The sequence below is a fragment of the Pristis pectinata genome, chromosome 14 (assembly GCF_009764475.1).
Source record: "Pristis pectinata isolate sPriPec2 chromosome 14, sPriPec2.1.pri, whole genome shotgun sequence".
In the NCBI taxonomy this organism is placed as follows: Eukaryota; Metazoa; Chordata; class Chondrichthyes; order Rhinopristiformes; family Pristidae; genus Pristis; species Pristis pectinata.
In genome coordinates, this window is record NC_067418.1 from 11,803,211 (window position 1) to 11,824,384 (window position 21,174).

General features: G+C 42.2%; 1 protein-coding gene across 1 annotated transcript; it reads right to left on the reverse strand.

Moving 5' to 3' along the window:
- Positions 1 to 514: 514 nt before the first annotated feature.
- ccnd1 (cyclin D1) lies at positions 515 to 20,864 on the reverse strand. Its single transcript, XM_052029524.1, has 5 exons — positions 20,468 to 20,864; positions 18,884 to 19,099; positions 17,266 to 17,425; positions 12,550 to 12,698; positions 515 to 4,137 (listed from the first exon to the last, which is right to left on the reverse strand). The coding sequence occupies exons 1-5, from the start codon at positions 20,663 to 20,665 to the stop codon at positions 3,982 to 3,984; spliced, it is 879 nt and encodes a 292-aa protein (XP_051885484.1). The 5' UTR covers positions 20,666 to 20,864; the 3' UTR covers positions 515 to 3,981.
- Positions 20,865 to 21,174: the final 310 nt, after the last annotated feature.

Here is a 21,174-nt window from a genome sequence, read left to right on the forward strand (position 1 = left end):
TTTGAGAGCAACTCCCCAACAACTCCTCCTGGAGACAGAGGACAAGCTCTCCACTGCATCACAATTCCTCTCGACTTGAAAACATATTGTTATTCCCAAATTATCATTTGTTTTGAAACCCTGGAACACCCTACTTAAACAGGACTGCAAATACCTTCAGCACCCTGACTGCAGTTGATCAAGTAGGTGGCTGATCTCCATCTCAAGGGTGAGGAAAGCAATCATATAGTCTTGCCATTAACACCCACATCCTGCTCATAAAGGAAAAACTTCTTTACAGTTGGTGACAGAACTGTTAATCCTCAACTGTATGAATGTAACTCTATGCACCACACAGAGGAGGCTTTGGTCTTGGAACTGATGTGGTCGACTGGAACCTGATTCACGCCAACTTCAAGATCATTGAAGACCTGTGGCATTCTATATCCAGTGGTACACAAGTGCTATTTTTGTATGCCACACTTCAAATGACCAAAAAGTATTATTTTCTTAGAAGAAAAGCAAAAGCACAAGCCGCTTTTCAAAATATTTTTTTTATTTCTATTCTGTTGGAAACTTGTCTAGTACAGGTCTGTTTGTGAAAATGTGCATTTCAGACCATGAACAGTGACATTTTGTAAAATATAAAAGTACAAATTTGTAATTGAATGCTTTATATAGATTGTGACCATCTGAAAATATGTGAAACATTGTTTTTAAAAAACAGACATAATTGTCGGTACGTGAAACCCCTATTCAGCCTTTGGCCTTTCAGTACAGATTATCTTCTTTAATATAAAAATACAGTACACTGCCTTTTCGGTACACAACCTTGTACAACCAACATCCGTTGTCTGTGCAGCATTATGGTTATAAACTGGAAGGTTCAGAAGAACAGAGATGCCAAATACAGAAATGATTTGAGGTAAGCAAATGTTCCTGAAACTCAGACATTATACATCAGAACTATCTTGGATCCCAAAAGCATTTTTCAGTCAGAACCCTTTTCTGATAAAATGTACAACGTATTTCAGTTTTCAGTAAAACAGGACTATGAGGCAAAATGTGAAACAAAAACCCCGGTGTAAAAAGGTCTGGTTAACTGCAGTTTGAGGTAATGTGAACAGGAACCTTTTTTTTTGGAATAGAGCAGTAATCACATTAAGTAGAACTGATCACATTAACAAAAAAAAAATCTACAAAAACTGATGTCAATATCATAATTGTCTATGTGAAAATTAAAACCTATAACATGGCAGTATATGGCATTAATAAAAACTGATCCAAAAATAGCAGCAAAACACAATGACAAAAAGGATTTTTAATTTTTAAAAAAAAGAGGAAAAAGCAAAAAAAAATGTTAATTTCAAACCAAGCTGGGAACTTTTCTGTAGCAGCTCAAAAGGAGTGTCCACTCCATTACTTACAATCAACACCATAAACGGCAGTATCACACAAACATCCCTCCATCACATACTCCCCACACCGCATCATCAAACTGAGTTTAGTTTCTCCTCCTCCCCTCTACTACTTTCTAGCATCAGTACATACCAAGATGTGCAAATTTTCTATCAATATCTAGAAGCTGGGGTGCAAGACACTGGAACAATATTTCTTTCTTCTCCAAGACCGATTCTACAAAAAACAAAACTACGGTGTTTCTCGTTTGCGGTCACAACAGGGAAAAGATCAATGTTTAAACGGGGCCTGAAGATTTTAAAAAGTACATATAAAATGATAATGAATCCAATCCACCAGCACTCTTAACAAGGGGCGTATAATAGCAGCAGCTTTATCCAGGTTTCCTGCCTCTTCACACTCATCTGGGCTCTAAGCCCTAGAAGCACCAATATTGCCTCATGCATCCATTAGGACACTGAACTGAACAAGAGAGAATAAAGAGGACCTGGCCTCGAGAGACTGTGGCTTGCATCTCCAGAAAGGGCAGCTCAAAGTTTCCTTCCCAGCCGGTTTCAAATTGTGGAACTATCAACATCATCGGGTGCAGCACAGAAGAATGAGCCAAACTTATGTAGGAAAATTAGTCCCGTCAAGTGAAAATGCCAATAGTTTGGCCAAACTGTAGCTTCCAGGCAAGTGATAATTTCACTTTCTCCAAAATGGAGGAACAGCACCACCAAACTATTGTCAATGGTGGTGGAGAGGGTGATGGGGACAGAGCAGTCATCACTGCCAATATACTCTTCCAATCCCAAAAATTCTTGCGATGCCATTTAAAAAAAAACAGGTTTTCCAAAGTTTAAATTTCCCCCAACTTGCCGGTTAACCATAACCCATTTTGTGAGTTCAAGCTCAAGTATGCTCCCTCACCCCCTCGTAAGTTTTGCTAGGTTGTGTATCTGGCAAGGAACAGAATTCTCTGTTGCATATAGGTGCAGAAACCTAAACCTGCATGGGGGTCAGTCACAACGATAAATGCACCTCAACCACCTAGAAATCCCTGTTCTGTTCTGAGGATCTTCGTTATTCTAAAAAAAAATGCCTTGTGGCACTTGAATCTTTTTTTAAAAACTTAATGCATTGTGTGGATGAAGTCACTTTTGCTTAAGGACTAAGATCCTACAACTGCGCCACAAGCCTTGAACTTTGATGTCTCTCCACTGGAAGCTTCTTCTACTTCAGTCTTACAATAAATAGATCTACGTTACCTTATAAATAAATTACATGAAGTTCCTTTCATTGTGGATAATTAAGCAAATAGCTTCCAGAACAATATGGTTACATTCTATGCGTGCTGATATAACCTGAAGAACTCATCTACACAGCCCCCATTTCTAAATTAGTTGGCACATGAAAGATTTCTAAACACTGTTCTTTCTATTTTTTTTAAAAAAAAGGTCAGCGATGCCAGCAGTTTTTGGAATGTAATCATCATTCATTGGAATGTCACAATCCAAGTTTCATTTCCCTCTCAAACACCATAGTCAACATTACTTGCTTTGCAAAACACAAGCATTTAATATTTCTAAACCATTCCATTTTTATTTTTAAATTTCCACAAAAAAAAAAGGACTTTAAAAAAAAAATCTACCGACTGAAAGTGCTTTGAAATGGAATGGTTTGAGAAAGAAAGGCCATGGATTAAACCTGTCGTTAGTTGGCCAAAAAGGGCCGACTCCAGCTAGCACTCTATTTACATACGTTTCTTGTCAAAAAAATAAAATTAAAAGACAAAGACTTTTAAAAAGGTATTATAGCATTAGTAAGTGTGTGTATAATTAGGTACTTAGCCACGGGTAGTAAAATGGACCTGTACGAATAATAATAAGCTGGCACCCTGCAAGCCTTGTGTACAGGCAATCCACAGACTCCAAAGAATACATATAATAATGCTGATAACTAAAATACACTGATGGGTTACATCAACCATTTATAAGGTGAAGAGGATAAGCACAAAGAAAGCAAATTAACATTGGGACAAACAGATTATAAAGTGACTAGACACATATGCAAGCAGGTATAGAAAAGCCTAGATTGCTGTAAAAGCTATGCATCATTTCTCCTCACATTTTTTTTTCCTTTTTTAAAGAAAAAACAACTAAATTGTTACTACCTAAAACCCTCTTCTACATTAAAAATGGTTCATTCACACTCAAAGAAAAAAAATCAAATCTAATAGCTCCCCTAATGACATTTTCTATCATCTATCATTATAAAAACGCAAAAGCATAAACACTTGATTTTATTTTTTTGTATATAAAAACACTATTTCATTAATGTCTCATATAATCTGCATGGGTTTTGTGGCATATGCCATGTGTTCAGCATTACAAATGCCTTCTTTGCCTTTTATCAGTTTCTGACTATTTCATACTTTAATGCATGGTGAAGGGACACGAGCACTGAAAGCAAAAAAGGAAGCAGTTCCCTTCTTTTTACAATGTAGGTTTTGGAGGGGAGGTCATGATGTTTTTTTTGATATATAATATATATATATAGCGAGCATTTCCTTGCAAGTTGCTTGTGATCACGTGTCAATCATCATAGGTTCACATCCCGTACATCAGTCGGTGTGTAGGAGAGGTCCAGTTCATCCTCAATAGTCTTTGTTTCTGGGGATATGCTGGTGTGTTGTACCTGGCGCAGGCTCGACTCCAGAAGAGACTCGATCTGTTCCTGACAGGCCCGTAAACAATCCTGTATAAAATGCAACAAAAAGGGGAAAGAAAACAAAAATTAAAAATCAAACAGTGGCACAAGAGTCAGAAAATGCAGCTTGGGATATTTATAAACTTGAAGGGGTTTATCAGATTCATTTTTAGTTACTCATTCTTGGGATGTGGATGTCATTGGCTACGGCAGCAGTTATTGTCAGCCTTATTGAATTCTGAGATGAGAGATTCTGCAGAGGCTGGAATCTAGAGCAACACACACAAAATGCTGAAGGAACTCAGCAGGTCAGGTAGCATCTGTGGAGGGAAATAAACAGTCAACATTTTGGGTCAAGAGCCTGCACCGCTCCTGATGAAGGGTTTTGACCCAAAACATCGACTGTTTATTTCCCTCCAATAGAGGCTGTTGGACCTGCTGAGTTCCTCCAGCATTTTGTGTGTGTTGCTCCTTATTGAATCCTCCCCAAATTGAGGCAGTTGAGAGTCGATCATTGATGGCTTGGGTGAGAAGGATTAAGGAACAGATAGACACACATAGGCCAAACCAGGTAAAGGCAGCAGCTTTCATTCCTTGAAGGATTTCAGTAAACCAGGAAGATTTTTGTGATAATACAGTGATTTCACTGCCACCATTAAAAAAAAATCCAAAATTTTATTTCCTCAAATTTAAATTGCCTGGTTCCCATGGCAAAATTCAAACTCAGTACGTCTTAATCTAGATCTCTGGCTGATAGTCAAGTAACAACTACTGTTGTCATAGCCATAGAGGGAGAGGTTTAGGGAAATGAGCTTCAGAGTCTTGGCACTGAAGGCATGACCACCATAATGATGGAAATACAAGAAGTCCGGACTGCAACCCAGGAGATCTCAGTTGTAGGTCTGGAGTCAAGATTACTAATACTAATTTCTATCATCATCTGTGGTTCTGGTGTATTGAACACAAATCTTGAGGAGGTTCTCAATAAAGAGCAAGAGAAATTTACCTCTAGCTGTTTGAGCTAACTAAACGTGTGCAAGATTAATAACCGAGAATGTGTGGAGGCAAGCACAATGAAGGCTGGTGGGAAGCAGGATATTCATGACATGGGACCCAGCAGAGCCAAGTTTAATCCCAGTTTAAATGGCTGTTCACTTCAAGGAATTACTAGCTAGTAATCAGGAGTCACATTGAAACCCTACTTGAGCTCTCCACAACTCACATCGGTCAACTGCTTGACAAAAGTTAAAAGCAGCCACACTCGTAAAAGACAAAAAAGGTTTGGTTGTGTATGCAAGGTTTTGAATACTGCATATTTGGGGAGCTCAATTCAGAGTTTATATTGACAAAGAGAAACAATTTTCCACCTGCTGCATGGTGGAATTTGACAGAATCCTTACAACCCCTCCCAAAGCTTGAGGCAGTGCCATGTCCTGAAAGTCAAATGAGGCATTAACAAGGTTTGGTAACCCTCCAGCAGTAAAACAACAGGAACCCTCCAGATACTTCCCTCCCACCCACTCTGCTGGAAGCTAAATAATAATTACATTGTCCTGCTGCATGCAACATTCCAGGATTGTGCCTGCTATGCAGTTAGTGCCAACAAACACCACTTTGAAAAGTGATGACCAGATTCAACAAAAACAATTCTGCCACTCTTCAATTCTGCACATTTAGAAACTCAATCCATCCATTTTAAACTTTTGTTTTAAAGGCACATGAGCTGACCTTTTTCCTCTCCTCCTGACCTCAGGTATACCGATCCTGGCAGTCCGAGCACTTCAAATGCTGAATTTGCCCCTGCTGTTATCATCGACATGATTGGGAACAAATGATACCTTTGGGAAGAAAGGACAGCTCTGTTCCCTCACTATTTTCCATCTACCCTACAACTAATAGGAACAACTGTCTCTATTTTATGCAGAGCCACAAGTAACACTGGGAACAGGCAATGGCCAACTTTGAAACTGGGACATCAAATACAAACTCAGGTACACAGTGCAAGCAGTAAAACAAAAAATAAAAATCAATGACTTATCATAACACATTCTCCATTAATTCCAGGTCTGATGCTTCTTTTAGATAGACACACTGCAAAGCAACTGCCACAAGCATTTTATTTGGACCACACCACAATGTTAAACTGATCCATTTTCAGGGCAGTTCTGACTGTGGAGAATCAGTGCAGCACCAAGACGCACGGCCATCAATCACAATTTGTCAAAGACCACAGGACTGAAAAAGGACAGAGATCACCTCACAGTTATTCCTCTAAACATTTCCCAGGGCTTATTTAGTCAGAGCGACAAAAGAATGCCTGTCTATTAACTTCCTCACCATTTCCCCAAACATCATTGATGGTATCTCTTGACAATTTACACAAAAATGACCTTGTGTCCAACATCAAACATCAGCGAAGCAGAAGGTAATCCACCTAGGATCTATGACATTTGCTACCTATCACACAAATTCACTCAAAACAACCTCCGATTCTATTTAACCAGCGATGCATGATTGAGAAAGAATAATAATGGAAATTAAGAACAACTATTTGGGAAAAACCACAGAGAAAGATAATATTTACTGCAAAGAACAAGCAAAAGCCAGAAAAAGGAAAACATTAACCATGGCCATTTTACTTTTTCCAATCACATTATCTATTAAGACTTGCACAGCTCAAAAGTATTTTTTAGTGAATTGTTTCTGAAATATTTGCAAGTACTGTGGCCAATTTGCACCCAGCATAATTCCACAAATTACATAGGTTGCAATGTATTTCTGGTAACACTAGCTAAGGGAAGAATGTTGCCCTGGAGTTGTAACTTGGGAATCTTAACGCTGACCCGATACGACTTGGAATAGAGAGAGTGGACCCACATTGAAGTCTCTTGGAAACAAATGTTGGGAATGTCAGCAAGTGCTCAAATCCTATCAGGTTGTCAGGGCACTACATTCCTCTCCAGAAGCAAACTTTTTAAAATCACCAAATAAGGCAATCTTTGGCATCATTTTATCTGTTTACTCTCAATCCTTCTTCCTCAATAGTCAAATCAATTTAATTATAGTGAAAATTGATAGGGACCTTCCCAGAAATAACACTGTAGGTGGCATAGTAGTGCATAGCTTTTGGAAATCACGTCCCCTCTCATCACCTTGGCTGTCAACCAAGATAGCTGTGAAATCAAGTTCTGCTCCAGAATCTTAGGTGAACATTTTAATGTGGTACTGAGGAAATGTTGCAGTGTCAGAGGTGCTTTTTTATAGGCTAAGGCATTAAACAGGGGCCCCTCCATGCTCAGGTGGATCTAACAGATTCTATGGTACTTCTTGGATTAGTCTTCATCACCAGCCCAATATTCATCGTTTATGTAGTGTCAGCATTACACTTTGTGGGATGTTGGTGTGTACACTATACTGACTAGACTTCAGAAGGCAGTTAACTGTCTATAACATGCTTTATATTGTCTAAGAGGGAAGCAAAAGATCCTATTGAAGTAAAAGCCTTTTACTTAATAGCATTAACTGTTGCCAGTTGTCTGAAGTTATCAGCAGCTATTCATTACATCACCCATGTGGATTCTCTCGTCAGAATAGTTGGTGGGCTTTACTACCAATTCTTCACTCACCAGGAAATAAACCTGGTATCTTCACAATTTGTCCTGGCCTGTCACTGCACAGCTATCAGCAAAGGGAAAATGTTCTCCTGTAGTAGGACATCTATAGGGCTTTACTACTCTCTCAACCAATTCAATAGAGATAACAGGACCAAGATCTAGAGCAGTAAAATTTATTGCTGAACCAGCGCTTTCCAAAGGTCAGCATTTCCTCTACTTATCGAGAGTGCCACTCAAATGCACTTTTCGATCATTTGGCAAAATATGAGAGCAACAAAAGACAGAAGGATTATTTAGCTAGTTTCTTTTTTTAAAATAAGAAATGAAATTAATTTGCAAAATGTGGTCATCACTGCCAAGGACAGCATTTAATGCTCATCCCTTTTCACCTTAAAGGAGGTGGTGATGTGTCACCTCCATGAACACCTGCAGTCTGTATGGTGAAGTAGCTCCTGGGTCTCTTGGGTGGGCAGTTCTAGGATTTAGACCCAGTAGCAATGAAAGGAGGGCAATGTATTTCAGAATGAGGGAAGGAGTGATTTGCAGGCAGTGCCATTGCTACCCTTGTAGCTCACATCCAATTGCCCTCAGCACTATGGCAGAGAGCTTCCTCCTTGAACCACTGTCGTGCATGTGGAAATAAACCACAACTAAGTAATTTTGTGTCCTTTATGCTTACATGTGATATACTGGGTACAGGAAAATGCAATAACCTTTGTTGGACAGATGAAACTTTAAACTCTTGTTTAAGTGTCAGAATGGAGTAGCCCTGATGCAAACAGAGCATTGGAGTACTCAGAGGCAGGTTTGCGCTGTTGAATTATTAGGAATTAGAAAGATCCCAGGTCTGTTCACTAGGTTGGCTCGAGATTGCCAGGGGTCTACAGGGCAAGGTGTACGTGTAATCAGAGACCCTGAGCCAGAGCAAGGCAAAAAAAATCAAAAGCATCAGATACGACATCTCAACTACAAACACAACATATCGGAGAGCATACCCTACCACCATCAAGTGATTTGCCAGTACTCAGAGTAGACTGACAAAGGAATGCCTTAGAACGTGTTCCCAATGTGTCCCCATGCCTGTACGAGAAATGAGCTACAAAAAGAAAAGGGTTTTCAGTTTCTGAGGGTTGCTTCCAATTTCCCATTACCTGCTTGTTCAGGTATCCAGTGGGTTCTCACCAATGACACCATAAAATGGCTTTTCTTTCCCACAAGTAAAAACACAGGGTGGGTGGGAACCACAAGAACAGAGAGTGATGAAAGAGGAATGCCTGACCCTAAACTTCCACCATTCCCCAATAACTCATCATTGCAGAGGCCTGGTGTGGCCATCATTGCCAGAGGATGGGACAGGACCAGAACTTGCTGCCGTTCCTGGTTCTCAGACCTCCATCCCCTTCTTGGGATAGTTTAGTATTTCTGAACCCCTTTTAAGACTTAATTTTCTCCTCAAACCATAGATATAAATTGAGGAGCATCTCCAAATGACAGACTGGACAAAAGGGTTCAGTGTTCACAGAGATTGGTCTTGAGCAGTATTCTACTCAAAAGTCCAAGCCTGGTTTCTGTGACATAAAAGATCATAAGCAGAAGTTCCAATGCAGGATCTTTGCACTGTTGAAGGAGGTACTTATCCCAAATGAGATGTTAAACTGGAGCCCCAACCACTCTCTCTGCCAGTTGCAGAAGATCCCATGCTGCCTTTAAGAAGAGCAGGGGAATTGTCACCAATATCTTGGGTAAGATTTCTCTCTCAACTCAATATTCCAAAAATCAATTATCTTGGCATTTCCAGAAGCTTGTTGTGCATAACTACGCCGTCATGGTTCCTGTAGATGGCCAAGCTCCAGAGGTTGCAAAGCACTTCGAGATCACCCCCAAAAAATGAAAAAGGGGCTATAAAAATACCAGTCTCCTTAATGAATCCAACTCTCTCCCCCTCAACTTTCTTTACGTGAGAGCTTCACAGAGTGGTGGGAGCCAGTGTGCATCAGAAGGGTCATATTAGCTTTTTAAGTGTTCTCACATCCACGATCTCCTGAGAAAAACAGATGCCTAATCTAAGGTGTGTGGGCAGGCAAAAGATTAAGCCAAAGACAATTAGAAACATGATCACACCTAACAAATTCACAGTGTTCACACAATGGGGCAAGACCTTCTGAAAAGCAGGAGGCTTCCCAAGGGTCTCAATTATGCTTAATTTGGGTTCTAATTACCAGTGATCAAAGTGAAAACAGGAAATTAGATCCAATGCCAAAACTGACTGATCTCGAACTAAAGGTACCATACACACTCAAGAGACTTTAAAAATTTAAGTGAAAATGGGCAAACAAAAATCTTACTATAATTCAAAAGTTTATTTCACTTTTAATAAACTGTCAGTCCGAATTCAATCAGGATTTTGATTATGGAGCATTAATGCAGAGATCAAATCGTTTTGTCACCTTTTTGATATCAACTTCCTTTAATCTTTTAGAAGTTGCAATTTAAACTCTTTGTATCTTTAGTTCCCCCCCCCCCCCCCCACCTCCCCACTTCTCACACACCCCCACAAAGTGCAGAGAAGGGAAAAAGGCAGTAGCAAATTTCAGCTTCACCAACTTGGCGAGGAAATGGGCTGGATGGATTGGCCGACTGTTATTCACCAAACAGTGTTAATTTCCAATAATTATAACAGCAAGTGAAATTGAACGCCCTGCAAAGACTGGGAGGGCAAATAAAGAGGTTTACAAATCTGCTCATTTTAGATTTGAACACATCCATCAGAGAGAGAGAAAAAAAAATCAGTGCTTTCTGGATTATAGTTGCTTTCACCCTACATTATCCAAGAACCGGGATTGATTAAAGCATTATTCCTACATATAATAAGTGACTTACAGCAGCTAAGCCATCTCATCTGCCAAGCACCAGGTGGCATTGTATCTCCAGCTAACACCATAGCCAGCAGCAGAAAATAAACAAGGAACAATAATTACAAATATCATTCCTCTACTGTTTTGGATTAGGTAGGACTAAATCGCAGGAAGGCAAGCAGGAAAATAGAGCACTGGTCAGGTTGAGTAAATCTAAAATCAGTCTTAATTATCACCTCATCTGTAAATTCCAGACAATTACATCTTTGTTTACAGTTCCCCATCTACACTGTAAAGACAATCTTTGCTTTTGCTTCTGTACTGTTGGTCAAGTACTACTAAAGTTAATTTGAGCACAGAACTCTTGACCTAACACAATGTTTGGCCCGGCATTGTGACAGAAACAAAAGCCAATCTCTGCATCAGAGATCACGTATAGCTCTGCTCTGCATTTGCATTTAGCCTCCACTTGTTAAAAGAAACCTCCTCCTTCCTCCTCCTCCAATTGATCCCTGACTGCTTTATTGCTCGATTCCTACTGAGGCACATCTCCTGCTGTCCAACAAGGCAGAAGAAAGCTGTGGCGTAAATCAGGCAAAAATCTTCTGCTTTAACAATGAGATAATGTTGCTCAGCCAATGACATTCAGAGCACAGTTGCAAGGTGCAATAAAATTGGACTGAGATCATTGGGAGGCCTTGAATAAAAGACAGTGGCTCCACTTGACATTAAGAGGCTTTGGGTTACAGGCCACATATAAAAGGTCACAGACACCATGAGGTCCATTTATCACATTTCTTATGAGCCATTTCCTACTCTCCTTTTAAGCTTAACCCTCTGCCTGTCTCTACTGGTACACTATTAATTGCTGGACAGCCACTAAAGAATCACACATTATTGTTCCATTGAATGCTGAAGTACATAACATGGCTATTATTACTGAACCACTGAAATCCCTTTCATTTTGAGCCTATCAGAGCATTTCACACCCACTCTTAATTTCTGACGCATGTCTTTAATCAGTAACACTGCCGTTGCAGTATATAAAAATATTTCATGATTTTGCAGTATTCAACTGGAATTGTAACCAAATACAATTTGCTCATCAAGCTTGTTGTTTAATCAGACCCAAGGCTGTTGCGCTGGGCCACAGATTGGTGGATAAGATGTTGAACCTTCCCAAACAGTTCACAACAGAAAGCAGCAGCAAGTTGGTTCAGCTTATTTCTTAAACAGGGGCAGGAATAAGCAGACAGTGTTCGTTCCCTTGTTCCAAAGCACCTGAACCGTACCCAGATTTATTACCACCGACTCATAGGACATGAAATTTGTTGTTTTGCAGCAACCCAACTGTGACAAACAGGAAGTATCCCTCCTGCGAAAAGTGCACCTCCAACACAGTTGAACACCAGCACACTCACTGGTTAAACTCGCTATTTTCACTTGGTCAAGATGTCAGACGCTGGCTGTGGGGTTCCCTCACCTGAACAATAGTTATGGGATATCAGAAGAAAATCTGTTTAAACTATAACCAGATACCATCACGACAGTTTCATTTTACCCCAGGTCCGAACAATCAAAGCCACCAACAATGGCTGTGTCACCATAAAGTACTTGCCTGATAATTGCAAATAGCAGCATTAATGTGCTGTGAATTAGTCAACCAAACCATCAGAATTCCTGAAAAGCAGCAAAATAACAAGTAGCGGCATCACAGACAGTGCAGGCTGGGGTAGAGAGAGTGGCAACCAACTGCATTTACCGAAGGATGCTGCAAATTCTCAGAACTATGCAGCAAGAGAGGTGGCCACTCTGCCTATTGCCCCTATGCTCGCTCTGTGAGAGAGCTCCTTCTAGAGGGGCCTGGGACCCCTCCCACCCCAACATTCAAATATTTAATCCATTTTTGAAAGTTACCCCATGGTCACTTTCACCTCTAAAATAAAAAAAAAGCTCATTCCAGATTTTGAGAGGCAGGGAGGAACACTTACCGGGTCGCACTTGATGATCTGTGATAGGAAGTCTGTGAGGGACTGATAGGAAAGGAAGCTGTTGCTGTTCCCCAGGTGGAGGCCGTGAACTGCCGCAGCCATGCTTCCAGCAGCAATCATGGAGGGTGGGTTCGATATAAATTTGACGTCTGCAAGAGAAAATTGCAGAAAGGTTTCCCCAGTTAGCACTGCTAGGAGGACCGGCGGAGTGCCAACACGCGCGCGATACAGTCTTCCCTCGCCACAGCTCATTGGCTGCCCTCCTGTTGCAGCGACTTGGGATGCCAGGCGGGAGAGCGCTGGAGCGAAGGAGGCCTCCTGGATCAGACGCTGACAGGCAGCCGGGGCTGTTGCCAGGAGGCACTGCTGTAGGTCGACACTCGAGACCACTCCCCTCCGGTCTTCCCTGTGGGCCTTGTGACTGCAGTGGGGCAGGGGAAGGTGGGGGGAGGGGGGCTCCAGAGTGATCCTTGGCAGTGCCTCTCCTTGGCCAACAACACTGGCACTGGAACTGTAACACAGAAGCTTAAAGGACACATTTCTCCGTCCACTTTTATACTTGCGTCTGCTCCACACAAGCAGCGTGGTTCTACCCTCTTGTGTCACAAACAAGGAATTATTTATACAGGAGGCCACCGATTTCAGCATATTAATAAGGGGTGATGGGGAGGGGGGGTTGTGGGTGGGGTGCCTCCATCTTGTAATTGGGTGCCCCAGAGCGAAGAATATGGTATCACTGTCGACCTGGCGTTGCCCTGCAGTCATGCTATTGAGTGCAAGGTTCCGCACAGCAGGATGAATTGGATCTGACATGCTGACAAAAGGGAAAGTTGTTGGGGAGGGAAGGAGGGGAGGGGATGGGCAGGAAATGTCGGTGTGGGGAAGCCACCCACCCCTCTTGCTTCCTACCCCCCTCCTTCCTCACCCAGATTGATCCAAGCACACATCCCTCCTCGCCCATCTTAACACTCCATGCTCTAACAAACCTCTAGGAGCATTGCAAACAAGCGCAGTGACCCTGGGGAGGAAGACGAAAGCAGATAAAACTTTGCAAAAATCTTCGATAAAGTCAGAGAATGGGAAGGGTGGATATTATCTAGCACCACAAGTCACTCCTGAAGGAAATAAAAGGAACTGTGTGGGGCCGAAAATTCACCCAAATCAAAACTGCTCACAGAATTGCAGAGAGATGACAGGCCTCAACAAGCTTCATTCTTGAAGCAGCACAGAACTGATTTCAAGTTTGTGTCATTATTAAATCAAAAATTTTTCCAACTGTGTAATTATTAGAGATATGTTATTATAAACCTGCATTGGCCTGGTTACAGATTCCTTCTTCGGTTATCCCAAGCACCATTCTAACTTTTGGTAAATGGAAGATTTATTTTAAGAAACTTGGAGTACTGTGCTCAGTTCTGGTCGCCTTACTACAGGAAGGATGTGGAGGCCATAGCGAGGGTGCGGCGGAGATTTACAAAGATGCTGTCTGGATTGCAGGGCATGCCTTATGAAGGCAGGTTGAGGGAACTCGGCCTTTTCTCCTTGGAGCGACGGAGGATTTGGGGGGGGGGAGGGATGGTGCCTGATAGAGGTTTATAAGATGAGAGGCATTGATCGGGTAGATAGTCAGAGGCTTTTCCCCAGGGCTGAAATGGTTGCCACAAGAGGACACAGGTTTAAGGTGCAGGGGAGTAGGTATAGAGGAGATGTCAGGGGTAAGTTTTTTTTAAACTCACAGAGTGGTGAGTGCGTGGAATGTGCTGCCAGCAACGGTGGTGGAGGCGGAAACGATAAGGTCTTTTAAGAAACTTTTCGATAGGTACATGGAGCTGAGAAAAATAGAGGGCTATAGGTAAGCCTAGTAATTTCTGAGGTAGGGACATGTTCGGCACAGCTTTGTGGGCTGAAGGGCCTGAATTGTGCTGTAGGTTTTCTATGTTCTAATTACCCAGCGAGTTGTCCATGCCAAGAGCTATTCATTGATGGCAATTATGTGTTAACTTCAAACAACGCAAATAATGTTTTTTGCTCTACCGCAGTACAAAGGAAGATCTTTAGCAAAATCCAGCTCTATTAAGTAGACAATTCAGAGGTTGCATAAAAGGATTTCTACTTAACATCACCTTAAATGTAATCCCTTCCATTAAAAGTCTTTTAAATCATCACTCCCCCCACCACGCACACCCAACACCCCCCCCCCTTCATACTTCTTGTTGAATCTTTTGTAAAGGGTAATTACTTCAATGTTGTATTTATGCATTCTGTCCAGTGGTGAGAAGCAAATGTTGTTTCAAGAATTAGCCTCACCTATTCTTTCCCCACCCCCAACCCCCCCCCCAAAAAAAAAGTAACTGGCGTCATTGATCAAAGTACTGGAATGTCAGCAATTCCAGACCTTTGAACTGTCCTGGTTTAGTTCAGCACTGGAAGAGCCAACACAGCAAAACACAGTTCAAGCAAGTAAAAACAGTTTTAAAAAAAACCTTTTCCCATCTGCAATACAAATGGAAGGGGGTAACAGGTTTCTGGCACTAACTTGGGTTGTCACAGCAACTAAAATCTCTGCATTCTGGAGCTCCTGGGTTTGGTTTCTAACCTGCAACTCGTCCTCTGAAACATTGGTCTGCATAAACGCACCGGCAAGTGAAACCGGGGTCTGCAGAAGATGTACAGAGCCTCAGCTTAACATGGAGTGAATATCACTGTAGTTATTTTTATTAACGCTTTAAGGGTACTGCTACCTGGTGATGCACTAAATCTGAAGGAAATGCTTTTCCCTCAATTATGTAAAAAGGCAGCAACTCCCTGCAGCCAACTTCAGTAGGACACGTTGTTCATTGTTAGAACATGTTTTACTATCCCAATATCCAGATAGTGTTTTGCCTGTACCATTCCCCAGTCACGCCCTCAATCTAAGGGTCTGCCAAGGAAGACACGATATATACCCAAGTTGCTGGCAGAACTGACGGGTCTGTGATAAAGTTTCTAGCAGACAGGAGCCAATGCACCGTCAGTGAAGTGCCAACTGACAACCCCTTCTCTGGGTTTGATGCCACTCTCTGACAGCGCATGGGTTCCCCCAGGAGTCCTTCTGCTGGGTTTAAGCGAGACAAGGTGACGGAAGAGAACAGAACTACTGAAAGGGCAGGCACAGGCGTAGATTTTAAAACTTTCCTTCATTTAAAACCTGCCTTCATTTACACAAGCACTCCTCTAGGGGGTGAGCTTCCTCAATCACAGGGTGAGTTACCTGTGGCGTGGGCCTGTGTGCGAAGATAAATAGGAATCCCAGCAGTTTGCGGTGTCCTCAGAGCTCAATGGGTTTGCCTCTCATTTGTCTCTTCAGGCACAAGGATCGGGAAGGTTCAGAATTCAATCCCAGCTTGCGACCTCAGCCAGCATACACAAGCTTCAAACTTGGGTAAGGCACGGGCAAGCATTAAAGTTATTGTTACCAAAAAAAATACCACTCACAAATACTGCCCAAGGATGCTCTCCTGCACGTAGATGCCTCAGGAGAAATAGCATCTTGCTGAACTCTGATACCCCCTATGGATGAAGTGCACCCATTACAATATTCGTGTGCCTGCAAAGTCTGGGAACCTGCACACCAACTAAGCGCAAGTCCAAAGGGGAGGACAGAAAGGTTGGTGAGAATGGGCCAAATCACTCCAGTGTTATTCCAGCCTTCAGTTGCAAACTGTATTATAGCAGCATTACATCTCCACTAGGTACAGCATTAGGGCTAGCTTTAGAGAGAGAGAAATGGGTTGGGGTGCAGATACAATCCTACTGTATACTTCAGATGACAATGCCAAACGGTCAACCATTGAGAACTAACAAGGCAAATCTAGATCAGGAGAAAAAGAACACAGGTTAGGCGACAGGGGCACATATGTAACAGAAGGAATGAAGGAAGATCAGCCTCAAACTTGAGCAGCAGGGCAGGCGAGAGGGGTCACGTGTTGTTGCTATTTCTTGAGCACTTATATTCCTAAACACCAACTCTGACCTGCTGAGGCAGATGCATTAGTCACTACATATTTTCCACCCCACTATATTTTCCACCAAAATTTGATTTCTTAGGGTCTGCAATCCTAGCAACTAAATGCTCACGTGGAGGAAACCTACAAAGTCACAAGAAATTTGAAATTGGATTATCATTGTCACACGCACCAAGGAAAAGTGGAATATGGTTGTTCAGAGCGGTGGTTTCATTAACAGTTCCTGACACAGTCGTTGGCAGAGACAGATGCCTTCAAAGAGCACAGAACCCAAGACAGACTTGACCAGAATCTTCTCAAAACCAAAGGATAAGAACTATCGAGTTTCACCTATTTGTCAGCTGTATACACAATGACCTGCAGGAAAGAGGCACTGAAACTGTAACCCATTAAGCCACATTCAGCTGGCTGCCAATTCCTTCACAATCCACTGTGTTGGCTACAAATTAATGCATTGTATTTGCTGTGCACAGTGTAATCCATTTAATCAGTGATGGGGATCTCAACTCTTCATTCCTGTTAGTTCCCACACATAGTTTAAATTTTGCATTTAAGTAAACTGGTTTTAAACTATTTACATTAACACAAAAGCAACACAGAAGCTGGAGGTGCACCATCTGAATGTGTGGCTTCCAGTTATTAGGCACATTATCCAGGCATCAAGCCCCCTCCGCCCCCATCTGCCACGCCTGATTGAGCGGAGACTCCGTACCTGTAGCGCACAGAGCCACAAAAGTCTGGGCGTGTTTGCGGATGATCTGCTTGTTGTCCTTGGGGATGGGGAGCTTGTTGAGGAAGTGTTCAATGAAATCATGAGGAGTCACAGAGGCTAGATCCCACTTCAGTTTGTTGAGAACAAGCAGCTCCATTTGCTGAAATAAAATGTATAAATATGTGTATGGTGGACTGTGTGAAGTCCTAGAGCAGAGAGGATACATTATCATTTATACAAATGATACAGGGGTACAAATGATGACAATGCTACGCCCAAACTAGAACAGGGATGATTGGATAATTCCACTGTCAATCAAATCAGAAGCCCTTGTTACCATAACCCTTTGTGACCAGGATTACAAGTTGCATATTACTGTTCTTCAGTCACTGCATTCTTTCTGGCAAGATTGCCCCCACTCAACTGGGAGACGTTGCTGCTGTTTTCCAGCATGAGCTCCATTTTCTCTGCTCTTTAAACTGATTTTTTTTTCCCTTGAGTAAATGGCTTTTGTTTGCTGTACAACTGACATTTTGCAATGAGCCTGGACTTAGAACCAACTTCATCTCTAACTCATTAGCTGACACGGGCTGTCAATAGAAACTGATTAAAAGAACTGGTGTTGAGTGCTTTGTTTTTGGAAAATGGCTTTTAACCTCCTAGTGATAAATCTTGCACAAAATAAAGATGATTAAATATTGCCCTGACCTGTAATTAAAATAGAAGTACTTTACTTATATTTTTGAATCGAGGGACTTACAGAATACACTTCTTTTAAGAAATTATTTCCTCCATTGATCATCCGAATGACAGGCACCGCGCTGTATTGATTGGTTGAAAGGAAATAGCATCTTACGGGGGCTCGCTGCCTATTGGCGCGCATGCCAGGAGAGGGCGCCAATAACTCGCATATGGAACAGAGTCCCCTTGGAAATGTTAACAAGACATTGGGGAAAATGTCAAATGTTGAGGAAAGGTACATTTGCAACCCTAGTTTGCAAATTTTTCGTTTCCAATACAAAGCCCCAGAACCATCCAGTGCCCATTTTGGACAAGTATAACAGAATACCATGAAAACTCAAAATCTCAAATTTAAAAATGATTGAACGTGGTATAAAGATTCAGAATTACTTTTTTTTTTAATGTGTTATTTTTTGGGGGAATATTTTTGTTTGCACATTGGAGTTTGAGATCAAACGCAAAGATAAACAACGGTGGATCCCAAACTAAAATTCACCTTGACGGGTTTGCGAATGGGAATCGGATCTGGGAAAGGCATTGACATATTAGCACAATAAAAGCAAGAAAAAAAATCGCTGATTAAGCAATATTAGGTATATCTGTGAGGGCTTGCAAAGATCTTCAAGGAGGCGGTGGCCACAGAAATGACCTAAAACTTTCCAAAAATGTGCACAAATCGGGAGGCTGCCGGGAGAGAGTTGGGGTCAGTAGCGAAGATTGAGAAGGGGTAAAATCGGGAACTACTCACCGGGGGAGGGAGAGAGCCCCCCCCCACCCCCACTTCTGTTGGGAAGTGTAGAAGAAAGTGGAGAGAGGGAAGCGAGACCCCGATTTATGGGGAGGGGGTGGGGGGGGGAATGGAAAATTCGCCATTTACCAGTAATTCCTCGGGTCGGATGGAGTTATCGGTATAAATGCACAGTTTTTCCGCCGTTAATGGAATGGTTTCCTTCATTTTCGATGCCAGAAACATACAGGTCGCTCCCAGCAATTGCAAGTGGGTCTTTTTCGTTAGTTCAATGGACAAATATCGGTCCAAATAGTTCATGGCGATTGGAAATACCTCTTCTTCACACTTCTGCTCCTCGCATACCTGGGCAAAGAAGGTTAAGTTGGAGGATGTACGAGGTTAGACCGCTAATAGACTCCCTTAACACAATCTATTGCAGATAAAGATTCTGGAACGGTGGGTGTTAATTTATTAATTCTGAACCATTTTAAGAGCAACGAATTCTAAATGAGCGAGTGTCACACTCCCAAGATATTCCCTCTCTCTCCTCTCAGTCGCGCTCCCCAGTCGAGCTGGAGTTCAATTTTCACGTCGTCATATTTTCAAAAAATATTTAAAAATATTTAAAAATTAGCCCGGGCGATCGAAATAATTCGAAAACCCTCCCCGTGCGATCCTTTTTCGATTGCAACCTGTCTTTAGGCGTTTCAGGCTGAGGAACCCCCTCAAAAGAACTCAATTTCGGTGCTCGGGGGTGTCAGGGGATTGGTTGAGGTGCTCGTGGCTGTATAGTGCAAGTTTGTACCGACATCACACCAAGGCTGGTGTGCGCGCAACTTCAAAAAATGATTAAAAATAGAGACCGGGTGCAAAGCCGGGCGAAAACGGCACGAAAATATGCCAAAACCTCTCAGCCTTGCGCCCTGTCGTGTTTGCAACCAACTGACCCCGCGGTTTCTCTGCAGTTTTATTTTTTCCCCCCCAGACCATGAAGTTCCTGGGAAGTTCTGGTGAAACTAGAACGTGGGTGCCCGTCAGTTTCAACAAAGAATCGTGTCAATTTCTCCCAGTTCTACTGAAAAATGCCTTGAAATTGATCAACCGTCCCCCCTATAATCTGGCGTTGCCAAGTCTGTCAGAGAGGTTACAGTCCCCAGGATTTCACTGACTTTGTTTTAACTTAAAAGTTAGTGAAGCAATACGGAACAAAGATGGCGTAGAATACTGGCACGCATAGAATTGCATACGTGTACAAGGTTATTTAAGGTTTTAAAATTAATTTCTCAGCCCCAGAAACTGCGACAAACTTCAACAATGACACAAAAAGAGGGGGGGAATTAAGCGTTTGCATTCTCTCAATCCTCCGAACCCCAGCCTTTGGGATGCAACATCACCTTCTGTCTCAACAAGATAAAGAAGGGTATTTGCAAGACTACACTCAGAGGGCAAAAGCGGAGGTGTTGGGAAAGAATTCCACATTGAAAGGGGGGAAAAATTCAACAGAAATGGATAGAGATGAGCGAAACGGGGGGGGGGGGGGGGAACCAGCAAGGGGAAGTGTGACATCCCCTCCCCTCCCCCGTTTGCTGTCAGACTGCACACTGTCTGCCCAAATCTGGCGAAAATGATTAAAACCCCCTTGGTAGATACAAGGCAGGGGTAACTCCGATGTAAACTCTGCCAAAGTGCTAAATGTATATCTGTACACAATATATAATTCTCCGCACAAACCTCCAGCATCCAAGTCGCAACAATCTTCCTCATGGAAGGCACAATTTCTTTTTGGACGCACTTGAAGTAACTTATAGAGGGAAGAGAGTTTTCTTCGGTTTTGAGCATATTATGCAGGACGCGATCATTGATTAAATTGGGATCCTTATACGCTCTTCTGATGGCGTCTTCTTCGCAGCATAATAGCTGATATTCCATTGCTAGGGATTTTTCTTTTTCTCTTTTTCCTCTCTCTCTCTCTCTCTTTCTCTTTCTCTCTCTCCTTATTGCATTGACTAAAACGGAGGATGCTACTGCCTCTGGAGGCTATAGTTCAGGGGAAGAAAAAAACTTAACTATAACGTGCCCACCAGTGACGCAATTACCTCTTCGTTGTTGTTATGCAGAGCAGCTGGGACTGAGAGATCAAAGGAGGAATGGGAGAGGCCAGTGCAGGGGCAGAGTCTATAAAGCAGCCCCAATCGCATGGAAAGAGGCCGGGTTTAACGATGTAAATTCAACTTTATTGATTGCGGCGACTCAGAAGGTTTACGCCGAGAGCTTTTCCTCTGCACTTGAACCAAAAATATATACATTAGAAAATGCCTTTATATAATATATATATATATATGAATTTATTTTATTTTACAAAAGGGCCCTTATTCTAATACAGTGGGAACTTGTAGTCAGCTGTCAATCAACACTGGGTTGATTGACAGCTCAGTAAT